A 21,262-nucleotide genomic window follows, 5' to 3' on the forward strand; every position below is an offset into this window, starting at 1 on the left:
ATTATTAGTTTTATGTTTTTCATATTTCCCAGTGCTTTTCATGTTCATTCATCTCTGTGATGAATGACTCATTCAGGTCTTATTTGCTAATAATATAAACATGATCATATCTCAGTTGTCTGTTTGCACAGTCCCGTGTATAGTGGAACTTGCACAGTGTGTGTGTGTGTGTGTGTGTGTGTGTATATATATATATATATATGGCATATATACACTCACCTAAAGGATTATTAGGAACACCTGTTCAATTTCTCATTAATGCAATTATCTAATCAACCAATCACATGGCAGTTGCTTCAATGCATTTAGGGGTGTGGTCCTGATCAAGACAATCTCCTGAACTCCAAACTGAATGTCAGAATGGGAAAGAAAGGTGATTTAAGCAATTTTGAGCGTGGCATGGTTGTTGGTGCCAGACGGGCCGGTCTGAGTACTGGGATTTTCACGCACAACCATTTCTAGGGTTTACAAAGAATGGTGTGAAAAGGGAAAAACATCCAGTATCCAGCAGTCCTGTGGGCGAAAATGCCTTGTTGATGCTAGAGGTCAGAGGAGAATGGGCCGACTGATTCAAGCTGATAGAAGAGCAACTTTGACTGAAATAACCACTCGTTACAACCGAGGTATGCAGCAAAGCATTTGTGAAGCCACAACACGCACAACCTTGAGGCGGATGGGCTACAACAGCAGAGGACCCCACCGGGTACCACTCATCTCCACTACAAATAAGAAAAAGAAGCTACAATTTGCACGAGCTCACCAAAATTGGACAGTTGAAGACTGGAAAAATGTTGCCTGGTCTGATGAGTCTCGATTTCTGTTGAGACATTCAGATGGTAGAGTCAGAATTTGGCGTAAACAGAATGAGAACATGGATCCATCATGCCTTGTTACCACTGTGCAGGCTGGTGGTGGTGGTGTAATGGTGTGGGGGATGTTTTCTTGGCACACTTTAGGCCCCTTAGTGCCAATTGGGCATCGTTTAAATGCCACGGCCTACCTGAGCATTGTTTCTGACCATGTCCATCCCTTTATGACCACCATGTACCCATCCTCTGATGGCTACTTCCAGCAGGATAATGCACCATGTCACAAAGCTCGAATCATTTCAAATTGGTTTCTTGAACATGACAATGAGTTCACTGTACTAAAATGGCCCCCACAGTCACCAGATCTCAACCCAATAGAGCATCTTTGGGATGTGGTGGAACGGGAGCTTCGTGCCCTGGATGTGCATCCCACAAATCTCCATCAACTGCAAGATGCTATCCTATCAATATGGGCCAACATTTCTAAAGAATGCTTTCAGCACCTTGTTGAATCAATGCCATGTAGAATTAAGACAGTTCTGAAGGTGAAAGGGGGTCAAACACAGTATTAGTATGGTGTTCCTAATAATCCTTTAGGTGAGTGTATATACACACACATTTATTTATTTTTTATTAATCAAGAATTTAAAGTGTCAATGTGGGCCTTTCATTATATGGGCTACAAAGGTGTGAAACCACTGGTGAAAATTTTGCTTCCTTACTAATAATATTTCATACTTTTTTATTAGAAATTATTTTATCATCACAATTTCAGTGCAAAAATTGTCCATGAACTTCAGAAAGTCTTAGTATTTTAATAACTCTTACTTGTTTGATTATAGTGCAGTTTTTTTCTAAATTATCCCAAATTATAATTTATATTTTTTTTATATTTATTGTTTATTTCTGAGTTTAAACGAAAAACATCCCAGTCAAAGTGGTTTCAGACTTTTGCACACCATTGTGCCACTTTATTAGGTACACCTTGCTTGTACCAGTTAGGAGCCACTTTTGCCTTCAGAACTGCCTTCATTTTTCATTGCACAGATTCAACAAGGTCCTGGTTAACATTCCTCAGAGGTTTTGGTCCATATTGACATGACAGCATCACGCAGTTGCTGCAGATTTGTCGGCTGCTCATCCATGATGGGAATCTCCCGTTCCACCACTTCCCAGTGGTGCTCTATTGGATCTGGTGACTGCGGAGGCCATTTGAGTAAAAGAACTCATTGTCATGTTCAAGACAAACTGTTTGGCCAGTCTGAAATAAGCTGAGCTTTGTGACATGATGTTTTATCATCAACAAGGCATTTTCGCCCACAGAGTTGCCGGTCACTGGATAATTTCTCTTTTTCTGACCATTCTCTTTATATTGTGTGTGAAAATTCCAGTAGATCAGCAGTTTCTGAAACTCAGACCAGCCCTTGTGGCACCAACAACATCACGTTTCTTCCTCATTCTGATGCTCAGTTTGAACTTCAGCAGATCTTCTTGATCATGTCTACATGCCTAAATGCAGTGAGTTGCTGCCATGTGATTGGCTGATGACTATATTTGCGTTAGCGAGCAGTTAAACAGGTGTACCAAATAAAGTTGCCGGTGAGTAGCTATATATTGTGATATTTGTGTAGTAAATGCCAAGAACAATGTGTCATCACTATTTATTTGTTTTGGCATTTTGATTCACCACCTCACAATTTCTTCCATATTGTGACTTGCAACAAGACCCAGATCGGGACGTCTAGCAGTGAGTGTTGATATAATGGGACTGCTCTTCACCTCTGCTTTTCATTAGGACTGATAGTAATACTGCCTGACAGATGTCCAGCTCTCAGTGAGACATACTCCCTTCAAACACCCAGATGAGCACGTCAAAATGACCGGTTCACTGGGTACAGAACACCCCTCTGACCTATAGCACGCCACCCTCGGCATTATTAAAATGAAGGTGGTACATTCCATGCACAGTACTTTTAGAGAGGTAAGTCGTAGGTCATATTTCAGGATGGCTAAAAGAAAACCAGTCTCAGTTGACATGGGTAAAAAAAAAAAAATACCAGCCATAAATGGCTCCAGAAGTGACAAAAAAAATGCATTTTTAAAAATACATTACTCTAAAATTTGATAGGCATATATCATATGTTATGAGTTCCTGTGGTGAGTGTTGTTGAAAATGGAGATATGAAGTCTTTTTGATAAAAAAATAAATGAAGACCCAGAACTTGAAGACCAAACGTTTCAAAACTGGCAGAATCTACCAGTAAAGCACTGATCGTCTTATTATTACAAAATAATTCTAGTACAGCATTTATTGTGTTTGAGCATTATCTACAGCTACTTGTCTATATTAACTTATTTTCTTGGCATGACATGAAATGATAGTCGAATGATTGTTCTGTAAATACACTTTCATTCTGGCAACCTCAGCTGCCAGTTGACATGATTTCAAATCATTTGAACTCAAATATTTCTCGTAAGATTCTTTAAAGAGCAAATGATGCTATTTTTATGTCGACAATTGTCTCATTTGTGTTTTGTCTTTTAAAGAATTTTAAGAGAAAAAAAAAAGATATTTAAAAGCAATAAATGAACTCCATAATGAGCAACCTTTGTGCAATAACATGTCAGAGAGGGCCACAGGAGATGGAGAGAAATCCTTTCAGACAAAAGATTTCAGTTCTTATTGAAACGCTGAGCAAACAGTGAGGATTAGCTGCCCTTTCATTTGAGCTGAGTGACAAAGCTGCACTTATTCACAGATTCAGTCTCCACGGCACAATGTTGTCTCCATGTAAAGATCTCTACAGCTGATTTACACTCGTCTCTGTCCAGGTCAAAACACAAGAGAGCAAAACACGAGCTGGGCATTCACTAGCAGCTCAAATATCCCCCACTGTCCATCAGGAGGATTTACAGTCAGCCCGCATTAGAGGACACGTATTATATATCATTAGTTCACTGCCAGCAGCTCTTCATGTATTTTCGGATAAGGCTGGAGTGAACGGGACGCTGTAGTCATATCCTCTGACAATAATTCCTGTTCTTTTTTTACACCGATTACAGCACCTATACATAGACAGCATAAGAACTGTGTATGTTAAGCATCTAGAACAATCTATCCTTCACTTTCATAATCCTGTTTACCAAAATGACTCACTATTACACCTCAACCTGGACTTTGACACAAAAACACTCTCTGAGTACTTTGAAAATCAGCAAATGACTGATCTGATCTCACTTTAACTGATCTGGATACTTCATCAAAAGTGCTGTATGAGTCAATGGGGAACATGTACGTTGTTTGACGTATCATAATCTAACAAGCAAATGTGTTTTTAGATGTATAGGCTTATACTGTAGATGAATGTTTTTGTAGATGAAACGTCTAATCTTTAATCCTTTCAGCAAACCCTCCTTTTGGAATATCAGTCGCGGTACCTTTCTGCCCACAGGAAAAAAAAAGATGAAAAACCTTCAAAAAAAGACAAAAAGCTTTTGTAGAATTGATGAGACCAGGCGGCATTCATTCACCCGCTCCACGCAGAGCCCATTCTTCTCAAAACGACTCTTCTCTGTTGGGATTCATTTGTGCCTTTCTTGGGCATTGAAGTTACAGCGTAGAATAATAAACCCAAATAAATGACTGTCAATGTCTGACAAAGTCAATAGCAATGACAGAAATTACCTTTTTATTACAATATTTACACTCTAGAATTGATTCCTGAGCTTGCATGTGCAAATTTGTTTTCAGTGTGTGTTTGTGTCAAATTGAATTAATTAACTGAAAGAAAAAATCTATTTGTGAACAATTATGGCAGTTCATTATAAAACCAAATGAATTCTATTTCAAGACGAACCCTTACTGGACTGAAGCAACTCAAGTTTACTTGATTTTCCATACAAAAAGACATTTTTTTAGAAAAAATAATGTTCAAATGTAAGTATCAAATATGATTCAGGCTTTTGAGGAACGTTTATTTGAACGTTTATCTCTCAATCATCATTGTATTGCTTTGCATTGTTTTGCCCCCACAAACTACAGACCTATTGGAGTTGACAACTGATATTTATATGCAAATTTTGTAAGTTGTCTGCTAAAGATCTCACTGATTTACATTACAAACAGAATTTCATAATACTTGTTGGCCATATAAATATCAGCAACTGCACCAAATTGCACTTTGCTCAGTTTGGGCCTCTGAAAATGTCTCCTTGAATATGATCTCCATATTCTCCTATATCATATATAAGCCATAAAAGCCGGATACTCAACAAAAAAACACATATGCAAACTGTTCCATATCAAAACAGTACGTTTTATATGTACAACACATTTTAAATTGGTAAATTCAACAGCCTTTTTCTGCTGAATTAGCAAGTCGACGCTACTACTAAAATCTGTTTTGTACCTTTAAAATATACTGACATCCACTATAACACCGGGGAAATTTACATGATGAATCAAAGATCATAACAAGTAGCTTTTCCACAAGCTGAGGGAAATTCTACACACAAAACACCATCATGGCAACACATGACAGTAAAATAATGCAATAAACATTAATTACACAACATAAGCAACACAGATTAGTAACAATAAAATAAGAAGAAACAGAATTATTAAAATGTGAATTGTCACACAGGGAATGTCAGGCTTTTCACTGTAAATTAATAAAATGATCTCTTTTTTTTTTTTTTTTTTACTTCCAAAAAGGGTAACAGTATTTTACTGTAAAATTACATGAAAGGTTAAATGTAATGTTAGATCTATTACAGTTTCCCCCCGTATATAGTAAGGGAACTTATTGTTAACCAGTTTACTGTAGCATCTTACAGTCTTTTAAAGATAAAATTACGAATTTGCTTTAATTGCAACAAGCTTGGCAAAGTTGATTATGATTATCATTGATTATGAGAAAAAAAGAGAAACATTAAAGAGATTTTGTTTTGAGATTATTCATTCCTATATGGGTAAGCAACTGCTCCTTAGGCTCGTTTCATACTCACAATTCTTCTCCGCTATAAAGCACACCGCCTACACAACTTAAAATTGCTTGTATTCAGCTCATCTCTGACACGCACTCTTGAAATCCTTGTGTGCCAAGTTGTTCACTAACTAAAGTGTACTAAACTACACTGACTGTAAGGCTGTTAGTGTAAATCAAGCTCACTGTCACTTGCTGCAGTAAGACAATTTAACATTTTCACAAGGGCTCTTCTTTACTAATAAACATCAGTCAACGCCCCAGCAATAAAGCGTAAGTTGTATAAGTGTTTAGAAAATGTATTTTGACAGTAAAATAAATTGTTTCATTTGTATGATGTTATGCTACACACCAGGTAGTATTCCAGTATTGACCATTTCCAACTTTCATCACAGCTGCATGCTGAGTACATCAAGACTGTCGTCTCTCATGTAGAAAAATAAATGACTGTATTGGATTCTCACAATAGCTTGCTTCTAAGTCTTTAATGGAAACATTTCAATTTGTATGACTGATCAATGCTGTTTTTTCTTCCTAAAATGACCTATAATCCAGCGCTAGCCTACAAAATTACACTGAATTTCCCAGCAGACTGTCTATTTACAAGGATGAATTGTTTTCATTCAGACTTGTTTGTTCCAATTTATTTTGTAAATTAGATTTGTAAGATAAATTGGAATCTCATGAGACCTGGAAACTACTGAAAATTGCTGTAATCATAGAAAGACTTTAGTTAACTACATGTATGGATTATGGAAGCTTGTTTCCGCCACTGAAAAAAAAAAAAGAGATAAATTGCGACTTTTTATCTCACAATTCTGACTTTTTTTCTTGCAATTGCGAGTTTATATCTTGTAATTCTGAAAAATGTCAGAATTGCGAGTTATAAAGTCCAATTCTGAGGGGGAAAATACTTACTTTTTTCTAAGTAAGAGAGATATAAACTCTTGAGAGATGTAAACTCGCAATTGCAAGGAAAAAAAAGTCAGAATTGAGATAAAAAGTCGCAATTAACTTTTTGATTTCTGTGGCGGAAACAAGCCTCCATGGGCATACTACACGTGTTGTAAACAAATGATTTATCATCTGCATAGACAACAAAGATCTAGTCAGTTGACTTGGCGACCATGTCGGTAACGACCAGGTAGTGATTTTCCACATCATTTAGCACCAATCTACTTGAATGGGGAAATAAAACGCTACAAGGTTGTTGTTGTTGTTGTTTTTGTTTTTTTGATTGATTATGTATCAAACAATAAGCAGACATAAAGGACAGAACAGATAGAACTTCTACAGAAATTATATCAAATATGTACAGTTTCACACACACACACACACACACACACACACACACACACACACAAAATCATCATAATATTTCAAGAATCTGTCACTATTCTTGTTTTTAATCAACCTTAAAGATTTGAGAAATGCATCAATTTCAATTAAGAAATTTGGAAAAGTAGTCTGCGATTTAGAGAATTTTTGCTTGTGAATATTTTTTTCCAAACAAAATAAAAACATTGGTTACACTTTATTTTAAGGTGTCATTGTTACAGTGTAATTATACATTTAAGTACTGAGTAATATTAATTAACTACATGTACTTACTATAGGGTTAGGGTAGGATTAGGATTTGATTGAGGGTTGGTTGCATGTAATTATGCATAATTTACTGTTATTACTATGGTAAGTACATGTAACATAACAAGGACACTGTAACATAAAGTGTTACCAAAAAATTAACAATGTAATTCATTGAAGTATTAGCTTTATCTTTATAGTAACAGGGTTTTTTTTCACACTGGAAAAATAAATGGATTAGTGTTTCATCCTTATTCCCACAAAATGAGCAAGAACTGTCAACATCCGGCAATCTATTCGGCAAGTAGTTACATTTCAATATAAAGGGAAGGCCACCAATTTTTGTAAAGATATGATTCGGGATTTTAAAAAAAAAACAGAATTAGGATTTGTTAAACATCTTTTAATCCAGTTTATCGGAAAGGTGTTCACTGTATCACTAAAATCTAAAACTTCAAGCCCATCTTTTTTCAGACTATTTAAAAGGCCTTTTTTTTTTTAGCTTTGAAGGTTTGTTTTTTCATATGAAGTCTTTTGAAATGTTTTGTTAATTCCTTTAGCAGTAGAGTCATTGACAAAAAGAGAAAGAGAAGGATATACAAAACGAGATAATCCTTCTGCTTTGGACAAAAGAACCCTCCCATAAAGGGAAAGGTCTCTTTGGAGCCAAAGATTAAAGATGTTTTTGAGTTTTTTGACCCAGACAGAAAAATTAAGCTGTTGTCGAGCTGGTAAATTTTTTCTTAAATAAATACCAAGAGACCTTACGGTCTCTTTTACTGAGATACCATCGATTGAAGAATAATCATTTTTATAGAGCGTCATTATCTCACACTTGGACATATTCAGGTTCAATCCAGAAGCACATGAAAACTGCTCAATTACATTAATAGCCTTGGTTAATTGACTCTAATCTTTTAAAAAGAGAGTCGTGTCATCAGCCAAAAATGGGAGATTTTAATTTCTCTATCAAAGATGGATATACCTTCCAAGCTTGGAACATGGATAATACTTAACGATAATAGTTCTGTAACTAAAATAAATGAAAAGGGGGAAATTGGACATCCCTGTCTGACACCGCGGGTAATGAAAAATAATACATTAAGACATTAATTAAACATTTCAATAACATTAACAAAAAAGTCACCAAAACCAAATAAGTTGAGATCTGCAAAAGAAGTCAAGGGTCTGCTCAAGGGTGTCAAAATCTTTATAAAAGTCTTGGAAAAGAATCATGGCTTTAGAATGCATAACAGTCCAAAATATGTCAAATAATTATTATATTGTTAATGATGTGCCTATCTTTTATAAAACCTGATTGTGTATCTGCAATCAACTGATTAAAGGGCACCTATTATGCAAAATTCACTTTTACATGGTGTTTGAACATAAATGTGTGTTGGCAGTGTGTGAGCAAAACCACCCTAGAATGATAAAAATCCATCCAGTGTTTTTTTTACAATCTCAATAAATCATAAGCACTGTCTCAGAATGAGCTGTTCTCAGATTCGGCGCAATGTGACGTAGAATTGAGCAGGCCCCTCCCACGACTGTTGAGTGACACTTCAGTTTGAGCCTAGACCCGCCCTGAGTGAGCTGGACACAGAGTCCGCCATTGTTCAACGCTTGAGCAGCTGTAGACAAGAATGTCTCCTAAGCAACTGAGGTGTGTTGTTGATGGATGTAAGAATGAACATAGCAGTCTTCATTTACTCCCTTTGTTACTCAAGGATGAATCTGTACTGTTTGTGATCAAGCTTACACTCTCCGGAGCAACAGGCCTAACGTGACTGGACACGGAAGAAATGAAAGTGCGAGCGCGCTCTTTATGACAGCTCTTCGAGTCATTTTACGGATATAAGGTTTACCAGTTTATTTAGCACCCACTGAAAAGGTGTGTATATTTGTTTACTGTTAGTTGTAACGAGTGTTTTGTGTACTTCGCTGTGTATGTTGTTGATAATGAAAGGGAGAGAGAGAGAGAGTTTATGGATAAGACTTTAATGCGCACTTCTTATACTATGTTTATTCAGCTCTTACAGAGATTCTCTGGAGTAACAACTAACGCTCATCTTTTGTGTCATGTACAATAAACTTCACTGAACTCGTCAGTATATTTTGGTCATCATTCGGACGGGTTTTGCTACAGCAGGCTTGTATTAGTGGATAAAAGCAGATGACAAATAAGTTATATAACCATAATTAAACTAAACTATACCTGTTCTATGTCCATACAGCAAATATTCTCTGGCTCTGTGGGCATTATTGTCCGACTCCGAGTCGAAATGAACACCGCAACTGAGAGTTTCTGTTCTGATATTATCAGATGAGATTGTCCTGGCTCTGTAGCGCGAGCTCATGAAGCTCCGCCCCCTGTGTCGTGCAGCAGCAGTTAATTTGCATTTAAAGGGCACACACTAAAACAGCGCGTTTTTCTGAGCCCCAAAAAATTACAATTTAAACATGCTGTAAAAAATGATCTGTTGGGTATTTTGAGCTAAAACTTCACATACATACTCTGGGGACATCAGAGACTTATTTTACATCTTGTGAAAAGAGTCATAATAGGTGCCCTTTACGTTTGACCTTTAATCTATCAGCAAAAACCAGGGCTAAATTATAATCGATAGTCAGGAGCATAATTGGACGCCAATTATCTATTAAAAGAGTGTCCTTGTCCGGTAAGGGAACAAGGTTGATAACGCCTTGTTTCATTGATGCCGTTATTTCCTTTAAATCAATACATTCTTTATACTGTACATACAAAGCATTTGCTGTTTGATTAGTTCCCAAAAATTAATATAAAACTCAACAGTTATCACTGCCTGGAGATTTTACTTTCTTCATTGAGTGAAGCAAAAACGCAAAGCGACACGCGTCATAATCTGAAGACCACGCCCACCCGGGGGAAAACAAAAAACAAGCGTTTAAGGACATAAAAGTGGATACGCGGCGAGTAGGCCTACACAGAGCCGTTAAATATTAAAGCCTAGCTTTACGGTGCGTGTCCACTACAGCGGCAAAACTCTGCTTAGTGCCGCTGGCAACGCTATAGGCTAACGTCTTTTTTTTTTTTTTCAACACACACACACGGTAATCATCAGAGATGCACGCGATTACATTCGGAAATAGACTTTGTTTCCAAATGCCCCAAGCAAAGATATTCTGTCAATTTTACAAACTTTTATAAACCCAGCCAGTATCACAATGAACACAATGAAATCCAAAATGAAATATTTAACATAACAACTGCAAAGCGTCTAATTTGTAAACAAAATGATTTATGCACTAAATCCAACATAAACTCCGGCACTATTTGCATATTTTTAAACTCTCAAGACAGACGTCACATCCCGAATCTCACAGCGATTGTCTGCCGATCGCGATTTTCGCTTGATATTTAAAGTCGAGAACTGCCCAACCTTTTGACGCTCTCAACTTTCTCCGGTCCGCTGTCAATCCCAAAATGCACTGCGCGAGCGTGAAACACGATTTCAATAAGAAAAACTATGGCTAAATCAGTTTAAAAAGCCATCCCCATTTTGTAAGATAACTAACAAATAAGTTAACATTCTAACAATCTTTCATAAATCGCTCAACTTCACTCGCACCGTCCCAGTGGACACGCACCGTGAGGCTACGCTACTACTTCTCTATGAAAGATTGTTAGTATGTTAACTTATTTCTTAGCTATCTTACAAAATGGGGATGGCTTTTTAAACTGATTTCTCAAAACACCATCTCCTTCTCTTTAAATGTCTCGCATCCACCTTATTTTTTTAAGGCAAGAGCGCGCGACTGACCATAAATTAAATGTGCAAGCTTCCGGTCAGCAGGTGTCATTCGATTCACTCGCATCCTAATTAATTTATTTGGTTACCTTTTAGCCTGGTTAATTTACAACTCGTTTAAAATACTACATTTTGCTTCTGATATATTGATGACTCAGTCATATAAATGCTCTAATTATGGCCATTTGAAGTCTCTGGAGATCCTCACAGACTGAGGCTCAAGTGCGCCCTCTGTTGACTGGATTTAGTCTGCTGTTATTTAGGTGAGAGTTTTAAACTTCTTTCAACCTTTACTGGGAATTTGAGAAACTTAGAATACTACACAACAGATAGGGATATTTAGATTTTTATTAAATATTTTACTTTGAAAACGCCTATTTTTTTATATTATTTATAGGGCTACATATTTTATTGTAAAAAAAAGAATGATTCAAAAGTATACCTGCACATCATCCACCCAAAAGAGGATGAGATCCAATTTAGCTGATGCCTGAGGAAAACAGGAACAGCACTAATAGTGGCTGGATACACTGTCCTTGCAATGTGAGTTCCAGTAGAACCCCCTGTGTGGGGAACACATATGCCCTGCCATTCTGCTCTTGTCAAACTGTCCCCAGGGCTGACAGGTAGTAATTACATATCAGCACAATTACTGCACACTGGCATGAGAACAATACGCTGAGCTGGCCGCATCTTTGCATCTGCTCATTACCGCAGTAAGCTCATTGTGTAATCCAGCGGTAACCGTCTCACTATGGTGAATGCATATAATCTCCTCCTCCAGTCCATTCAGCCTAACACCTTTATTTGACCAACAACTACATGATGAAAATTTGTAAGCTGACATAAAAAGTTTCTTATTAAATCTAGGAGACCAAAAATAATCGATTCTTCAATTCCGCTGCATTGGAGTCGATTCCACTCAGAGATTCGACTCAACTGAAGAGCCAAATTTGTCCAGCTGTGAAAAATTCCAAAACAACTCCTCTGGGATTTTATTAATCCAATTGGCCAAAAAGAAGCATCCAGATTCTTTCACTGATTCATTCTGTGAATCTTTCTTTAGCTTCCATCATAAGCTGTGTCCGAAATCTTAAAAATGCTGCCTTCAGAGAATGCATCAAGGCATGTTTGAATCCAATGCTTCTCTTCCTCTCTCCTGAGATAGGCTATACCTTCACCTGATCGGTTTTTGAAGGTAGCATAGATGTATCCTTCACTGCATTTGATATCCCACAATCATGTGCTTTCCATTCTGTGACAGTCGAGCTAAAGATGGCGTAAAGATAAAAAATAAAGATGGCGTCTGACAGTTGCGGTTGGTGGTGTAACAGACTTTGGCCAGTGAGAGCAGTGTGTGTAAACCTCATTCCCCTAATCAGCAGCCTTTAGCCTTCTTGTTAGAGCGCCCGTCTCCAATGCGGACAGGTCGGGGTTCGAATCTTGCTTAGAGAGGGCGGTTTGAGCTGGAGGGGCTACAGTGGCATAGACATGTACACTCACCTAGGATTATTAGGAACACCTGTTCAATTTCTCATTAATGCAATTATCTAATCAACCAATCACATGGCAGTTGCTTCGTTGCATTTAGGGGTGTGGTCCTGGTCAAGACAATCTCCTGAATTCCAAACTGAATGTCAGAATGGGAAAGAAAGGTGATTTAAGCAATTTTGAGCGTGGCATGGTTGTTGGTGCCAGACGGGCCAGTCTGAGTATTTCACAATCTGCTCAGTTACTGGGATTTTCACGCAGAACCATTTCTAGGGTTTACAAAGAATGGTGTGAAAAGGGAAAAACATCCAGTATGCGGCAGTCCTGTGGGCGAAAATGCCTTGTTGATGCTAGAGGTCAGAGGAGAATGGGCCGACTGATTCAAGCTGATAGAAGAGCAACTTTGACTGAAATAACCACTCGTTACAACCGAGGTATGCAGCAAAGCATTTGTGAAGCCACAACACGCACAACCTTGAGGCGGATGGGCTACAACAGCAGAAGACCCCACCGGGTACCACTCATCTCCACTACAAATAGGAAAAAGAGGCTACAATTTGCACGAGCTCACCAAAATTGGACAGTTGAAGACTGGAAAAATGTTGCCTGGTCTGATGAGTCTTGATTTCTGTTGAGACATTCAGATGGTAGAGTCAGAATTTGGCGTAAACAGAATGAGAACATGGATCCATCATGCCTTGTTACCACTGTGCAGGCTGGTGGTGGTGGTGTAATGGTGTGGGGGATGTTTTCTTGGCACACTTTAGGCCCCCTAGTGCCAATTGGGCATCGTTTAAATGCCACGGCCTACCTGAGCATTGTTTCTGACCATGTCCATCCCTTTATGACCACCATGTACCCATCCTCTGATGGCTACTTCCAGCAGGATAATGCACCATGTCACAAAGCTCGAATCATTTCAAATTGGTTTCTTGAACATGACAATGAGTTCACTGTACTAAAATGGCCCCCACAGTCACCAGATCTCAACCCAATAGAGGATATTTGGGATGTGGTGGAACGGGAGCTTCGTGCCCTGGATGTGCATCCCACAAATCTCCATCAACTGCAAGATGCTATCCTATCAATGTGGGCCAACATTTCTAAAGAATGCTTTCAGCACCTTGTTGAATCAATGCCACGTAGAATTAAGGCAGTTCTGAAGGCGAAAGGGGGTCAAACACAGTATTAGTATGGTGTTCCTAATAATCCTTTAGGTGAGTGTATATGCGTAGAAGCCATATTCGACCCCTCCAGACACGTTGACGAGCCCGCCATCTTGCAACGGTCAGCATGTCATCACTCACAATAACGGTGCATTATAATCAGCGTTAACGCTTCTCTTTTACTTTGAATGGGTGATGTCATGCGTTGCCGAACTGGGTTTCGTCACGTTGAAAAATGTTCAACTTTTCAAGCACCAACGCAGGCGTCAGCCAATCAGATCGCATATGCAACTATATAGCCAGTTAGCCAGTTGCGTTCATGCAGCACCGGAAAAGTAATGTGATTTGCTGTTGTCACTATGACGGTCACCTCAGCACAATTATTATGGTTCTATTTTAAGAATATATGAATTGTTTTTATGTGGCTCATTTTACGGCATAACCACTAAGCTGTTATAAAGCATTTGTTATATGTTTTTATATTTCTTTTTTATAAATATATAATTTATACATTTTTGGAATGAGGAAAATACTATGAGTGTATAAACTGAATGAATGTTAATAAATATTTCTAAAGCAATTTGAGTCTTGTGATTCATTTAATTATTGCATTTTCAACTAATGAAAAAAATATTACTCTTAAGCAATATTATGTTTGATATTGTTTCTATGTTGATTCAGTTAAATAAGTGATTTAATTTAAGTTGAACAAATATTACATCTTGATCTATTTTTCATTGTTGAAATAACATTATTCCAGGGTGCACACCTGATGAAAAATCAATGTTAAATGTCAACATTTATTCAGTGATAATTTGGTTGATGCATTAACACTGATTCAATGTTGGTCTACATTCAGTCTACTCTACAAGGACTGTACAGAGTAGGCAAAGCATGAAATTATTCATCTCTAACTCAAGTGACAACCCAGAACAGCACTAGGAATAGCATCCAGTGACTCAATGAGCAAACAGAGACATCTAGTGGCATCTTCTTACGCCCTTTTCAGATAATTAGGCTTCTCTGAGCTAATATTATTATTACCATAGCAACTGAATCTATCTATCCTCTTCTATTTTTGGAACCCATACAACATAGGACAGACCTACTTATCTTAATTCCCCTTTCATGCATCTTTTTATTTAAATGAGTAAATCACACACACACACATGCACACACACACGCGCACACACACACACACACACATGAGTAAATCTATTTGTATTTATATTTGATTATATATATTTGTTAGCTCCATTGAATTAGATGTTTATTGAAACAATGCAGTGACACTGTATTCCATGCAAATTAGCACATTTCCCATATTCCCCACAATACGTATAAAGTTTATAAATGGCTCTTAAAGTACTGTTTTCAGCTAAAATCACTGAGAAATGCATAATTGCCAAATCTATTTTCTAATAGCATTCAGCAGAGGGATTTTCGACTGCTTGTTACTTTCCCTCTAATAGGTTGTAAGTTATACAGATAGAGGATAGAGGCTAATGAACAGCATGTGATAGTGATTGTGAGAGTAAACTCAATGAACTTTGAGCAGTCAGCAAGGTTTACATATAGTTTACATGTAATTTGTATTTCTTTTGTTTACTTTTTTTATTGTTATTTATTAGTATTCAAAGTAAATAATGCAGAATCATTTCATGTAGAATACAAGTCAGCCGTGTGCAGCTTCTGTGTGGAGTGGAAGAATCAATGTGTCTTGTTTAGAAACATGGATACAGCTTAAAATTTGAATTAAGCAGAAATAAGTTTTAAAAAAAATTACATTTACTTGTAGGCCTGCATAACTATAATGCATGCACTTTTTGTAACTAGGAAAGACTGGGGCTTACAATTTTCCAGTGTAGATTTCTCAGGGTAGGTTTATTTGAAAAGTCAATATATTTCATATTTCAAAATAGACACCTGTAGCCTATTGACTATACAGAAAAAAACTATGAAACATTACTATTATCACCAATGAAAAAAGTACAGTTCTTTGAACATGTTGACCTCAGTCATTCCTGTTATGCAGTAGCCTACCTTTGAAACTAAAATGAATATACCTGTGCTGTAATTTAAGGAGATATTTCTATAATTAGCCTAGTGTTCCCTGGACTTCAGAAATATAGTCCACTTAATGTTAGACACTTTATTATAGGCTATAAACTTCATTATTTACACAATGGTAAAAGTTAGGAATGGAATGAAAATAAAGAAAAAGTTGTATTTATTTTCTTTCTTTCTTTCTTCTGATAATGTTATTTATTTATATGTTAATGTAATATTTTTAAGTAATCTTTACTCGTCTGTTATCAATTGTCTGATTCAATATTTTGTTAGTTTTTCATTTTTCATTTTCATTTTTCAGATCTTCTGAATTTTTGCATGGTCCATTTGATGTCAATGTCAAATTGATGTCAAATTGTTCCTCTCAAACAATCCACAGATATCAGATATCATGTATTTGAATGATGCACTGTCTGTTTAAAGAAACGCTAGACCCCGCCCACTACAGTGAGAGACACGCCCTGCGCCGACATGTGGGAGGAGCCATGCGAACAGGACCAGCCCCTTTCTAACAAAACACAACGCCGAGCGTCTTCTCAGTATCAAAGGCGATTATCAATAACATAGATCGACTCCGGGGCTCAAAACGGAGAAAGGTAATTTTATTTTTTATATAATAATCCCTCAGTGTGATTAAAAATGCAGTGACTTTGTGAGCGAAAGCACATGGATCATGCATTCGCGTCTTTAGCAGTGCTAACAATCACGGCATTATTATCGACGTTTATCTAAGGTAAGTTAGTGAGGGATTGTCCTTGTATTCAACCCCGAAATACACCGCATTCATGTTAGTCATGTATTAACCTCCAAAGAATGAAATATAGGTCATTGCATGCTGTTCTGCGGCTCGCGCGTGCCAGTAGCCATGCACGCTGCCAGAAAATATGGTTCATGGTCATGTGAAATAAAAGCCAAACTGCATTTAAATGTGTGCTTTCACGTGGCACCCAGCCTCGTGCGTTGTCGTTAGTTGTGACGATCGTTTTACTGCGCAGATGACCTGTAATCATAATATTATGTAGGCCATATAGGTGGATACCCGTCTTTGTCTCGAGCCGCGAGTCATTCCTATAACTCAGCCAGCTGTTGGTTTGATTCCAGACACTGATTCCCAGGACTGTCCAACTGTTGTCCTTATGTGGCCAGAAATGACTCTCAAAGACCACAGTTTGAATCTTAATTCTTAAACTGCCCAAGTTTATGTGTTTATAGGGCTGCTATGACATGTACAGTGAATCTCATGAGTCCTGTCAAGAACAATCCCAAGTCCCTTTTCACCACTTAATCAAAGAGCTATGTTATCTTTACATATTGACATTGTTTATGACTTGTAAGCACATTTATTTTGATTATCATCATAACTGTAATCCAAGTCTCACATTCATTCAAATTCATCAACATGACAGTATTTCTAGATTAAAACATAGCATGGCAGTATTGGTTTAACGGTAATACAGTCATAATAATCTAATGAATGTGATTGGCAATGTGAATTTTGATGAAAAACATGGCTATTTGTCATTCAAATATAAAAGATCTAAACATTGTATGTCATCACACCATTTAAAGAAAAAGACCATTAGGACGTTAATTGTTTACTTTGCATTAAGACTCATTTTAATAATTTAATAGTTTATCTATAATGTTGTTGCACTACCCTTAGTTTGAATATCTAAATAGATGGATGTTTTGCAGCCATTTACAGTAAAGATAAAAAATACCTGAGAATGTGGTGATGCGATTGAAAATTTGGCGGAAGATCATGAAAATACTGGCACAATGCTGAAAATCGTAATGGTCCCAAACGACATCATTTTCAGGTGTTTCTTTTGATTCTGGATTGAATGTAATTGTTTGTTATTCTTTTAGTGTTTTAGTAACTCAATTCATTCTTTGCAAATGCAAAATATGCCGCTCCTTACATATTGAAGCTGGAATTGGCATTGAAATCAGTTTTGCATATCAGTGACAACGCAGAATGGTATTATGTCCTAGACTAGAACACAAACATGGGCATTGCCAAACATTTGCATTGGGATGGGCCAGTGGGTTGCATGGTAAATCATTGTGCAGCAGTGCAATGTAATAATTCTAAAAGTCCACTTTTGTTTCTTTGTTTTTTATTTGCTAGCACCCATTCCTGGCTTGCAGACACATCAGCAAACTGTGTAATCGCTGCTGAGCTGTCCTTTTCTAAATGATGTGGCACTTTTCTGTGCATCAGCTTATGTTAAGATCACTTTGCCAAGCTGTGCTTCCTTTTGCAATCCTCCCTAAATCCATTATTGCAGTTGAGGAGGATTTTGATAATCTTTTTTGGGGAGCATTTAATTTGTATGATTTATACTCAGTCAACCAGCAACACTCCATTGGTATTACCCTATTGGATGCTTACGTGACCACTTCCATTCTCAGCAGTTTATGAGGAGGTCTTTACCACTCTGATTAATTCTGATGTATTCAGATCGGTTGAACTAAACTGGATGGCAGAATCCAAATCACCAAAGGAGGTCTCAACGTAATCTTTTTTCGTTTTACTCTCTCTCCCTGAAACTGTTTTTCCTCTTTCTCCTCCTCCTCCTCATCTCTCCGATCTTTGCAGAACATGGACCAGGAGGGAATCGCATGAGATGGAATATACTTGATGTGCTGCATCACTGTTGAAGGTGAGTGGGACTGTCAGCTTTTTGAAATCTAGTACAGCCTACATTTGAGGACTCACATCACTATGTTCTTGAAGCATGCTGTGAACATTCTAGTGTTGCCTAATTATAGTGATTTAACCTACTTTTCAGCTTGTTTTGTCAATTCGTTCTTTTTTGTATCGTTCTGGTATTTCTGGCATGGTGAAATGTTGCTTCTTACAAAGGTTTTGTTGGAAACTCTTCTTGTTTAAAGTTATGCTTGTGTGTTTATCCTAAAAAATTGAACAGGAATGCATTGTATTCGTTGAATGCACACGGCTTCGTTCTAGGGGTGATAGAGCATTTTCTTCCTGTGCTCCTAAGCTTTGGAATTCTCTCCCGGCCGACATCAGGAAAGCAAATAGCCTACATTAGTGACTTTTAAATCTCTTCTCAAAACATTCTATTTTAGGGTTGCTTTTACTTGATTATTCATTTTATTTGTTTATTTTTGTATTTAAAGTGTGCTGTTTTCTCTGTTATGTTTGCCTGTAAAGCGCTTTTGGAAAGCAACTTTTAAAGGCGCTATATAAAATTATTATTATTATTATTATTGAATGACTTGGCATTAAAGGAATAGTTTACTGGCTGTCAGCCTCTGAAGTCAAATATTTCTTTTTGCATGAAGCACAGACTAGGATATAAATGATTGAGTTCATGAGTTCACCCAAAAATAAATTCTTTACTCACCCTCATGTTGTTCCAATCCAGTATGAGTTTCTTACTTCAGTAGAACATAATATATTTTGAGAAATGTCTCAGTTTTGGTTACCATTGATTACCATTTTATGGTAAGTCGCTTTGTATAAAGGCGTCTGCTAAATGACTAAATGTAAATGGAGAAAAAAAGCAGTGTGGTTTCCAACATTCTTCAAAATGTCAACTTTTATGTACCACAAAAGAAAGTCATACAGGTTTGGATGGTGAATAAATGATGACCAGTCACAGCTGGTTTGACATTATATGAATAATGACTTCAACTTAGGTTGGTTTCTCATGCAAAGCTGATGCTGGTGTATTTTATGATTCTTGAATGGTGTTTTTGGTTCTTTTTGGAGCTTGACAGCTTGACTGACCTGTATATTAGTGTTTAATTTAAAATCTCTCAAAGAACTGGTTTTTATATCTGCCTGAAGTATTTCTTATTTATTTTGAAGTATGTTGAGTCATAAGCCCCTTTCACACAGCAATCCTGGTAAATTACCGTAAAACTTTACTGGTAAATAGACAAATATGCTGTCACACAAGCAACGGCGTTCCCTTACTGGTAAATTGAACTGATTTACCGGTATTTTGGAAAAGGTCCTGTTTCACACATGATCTCTTACCGGTAATTTTCCAGTAAAGACTGTATGTGTGAAAGGGGCTAATAGACACAGATGTAGGTTCATTCATTCTATGCCTATGGGACATTTGAAACTATAATCATGAAAATGCATTTCAAAGTCATTTGTTTTAGCCCTAAATCAGTCCTGGCCTAATGGTTAGAGAGTCAGACTGGTGACCCGAAGGCTGTGGGTTTGATTCTTAATACCAGCAGGAAATGACTTGAGCAAGACACTAACCTTCTATCGCTCCCTGGGCCGCAGTGAATGGCTGCACACTGCTCTGGGTGTGTGTGTCCACAGTTTGCAGTGTGTGTGTGTGTTCACTGTTCACTACTCGCTGCTCCTAATGTGTGTGCACTAACTTGGATTTGTTAAATTCAGGGGACAAATTACCACCGTATGAGTTACCACACTATACTTTGCCTTCTTGTCATGTCACTGGTCACTAAATGATCACATACAAATCAAAAATGAGTTATTTCATGTGTTATCTAACAAGTTTTTCTTCAACTTTTTGCAGCTGTGTAAGTAGACAATAGACTTGTTCCAGGATGGAGGCCTCCATCATACTGCCTGTGCTGAAGAAGAAGCTGGCCTTTCTGTCAGGTAAAGACTAGTAACATTATATTAAGATTTTAATTCATTAAATGAAAAATAAGTCGTCATATAGTTTAGAGTAGCTTGGCAAAAAGTATCACAATATTACAGAAATGCATTTGCTGCTGGCATCTCTCCTCTCCTCTCTAGGATGTGATATGAATAATTTATTCATGTTTCATGATTCGATTTGACTAACACTGAGCCAGAAGTAAGCTGCTATCCAGTAAAATGGACAGTGTTTGGTGAATATTTGAAACCCTTCACTTCTTGCTTTCTTGTTTGCTTTAATGGAAGTGAAAGATTGTGTCTCAGGCAGAAACATCTTCATCTTAATATAATGTAGTCAGACTCAGAGATCATTATATGATCTGTTATTACTTTCGGCTTAATCTCAGTGAACCTGGACATTATATTGTAAAATGATAGGCTATATTAGGTTTTTGCTGTTCAAATTTTCCTCTTTTCCTATTGCCATTTTTGGACCAAATAATTGGTATTTTTATTTGATTTTATTAGTTATTTACTACTACTTGACACTAGTTGGACTTTCACTCATATATCCACATAATATTTTATATGCCTTCTAGAACTCAATATATACAGAGTATGAGGCTGTTTTGTTCATTATCATATGCTGAAGGTTGTATACATGTCTGCTGGATGACCCTTGTCAACAATGGATGTCAGCAAGAACATTGGCAAAATGGTGTCTTATACTGAGGTGTTCTCTGATGAACTGATTATTTTTCTATAA

The 21,262-nt window shown here is 37.1% G+C and overlaps 1 protein-coding gene across 1 annotated transcript in view; it reads left to right on the forward strand.

Annotated features, from left to right (window-relative positions):
* The first annotated feature begins 16,373 nt into the window (after nucleotides 1-16,373).
* The window catches only part of sestd1 (SEC14 and spectrin domains 1), a 31,156-nt gene continuing 26,267 nt past the window's right edge, over nucleotides 16,374-21,262 (forward strand). Inside the window, exons 1-3 of the mRNA XM_079882409.1 lie at nucleotides 16,374-16,492; nucleotides 18,499-18,562; nucleotides 20,429-20,514. Of these exons, the coding sequence (XP_079738535.1) occupies nucleotides 20,460-20,514 (55 nt within the window). The 5' untranslated portion in view covers nucleotides 16,374-16,492; nucleotides 18,499-18,562; nucleotides 20,429-20,459. The remainder of the gene's footprint in view (nucleotides 16,493-18,498; nucleotides 18,563-20,428; nucleotides 20,515-21,262) is intronic.

The sequence above is a fragment of the Squalius cephalus genome, assembly GCF_949319135.1.
Source record: "Squalius cephalus genome assembly, chromosome: 9".
In the NCBI taxonomy this organism is placed as follows: Eukaryota; Metazoa; Chordata; class Actinopteri; order Cypriniformes; family Leuciscidae; genus Squalius; species Squalius cephalus.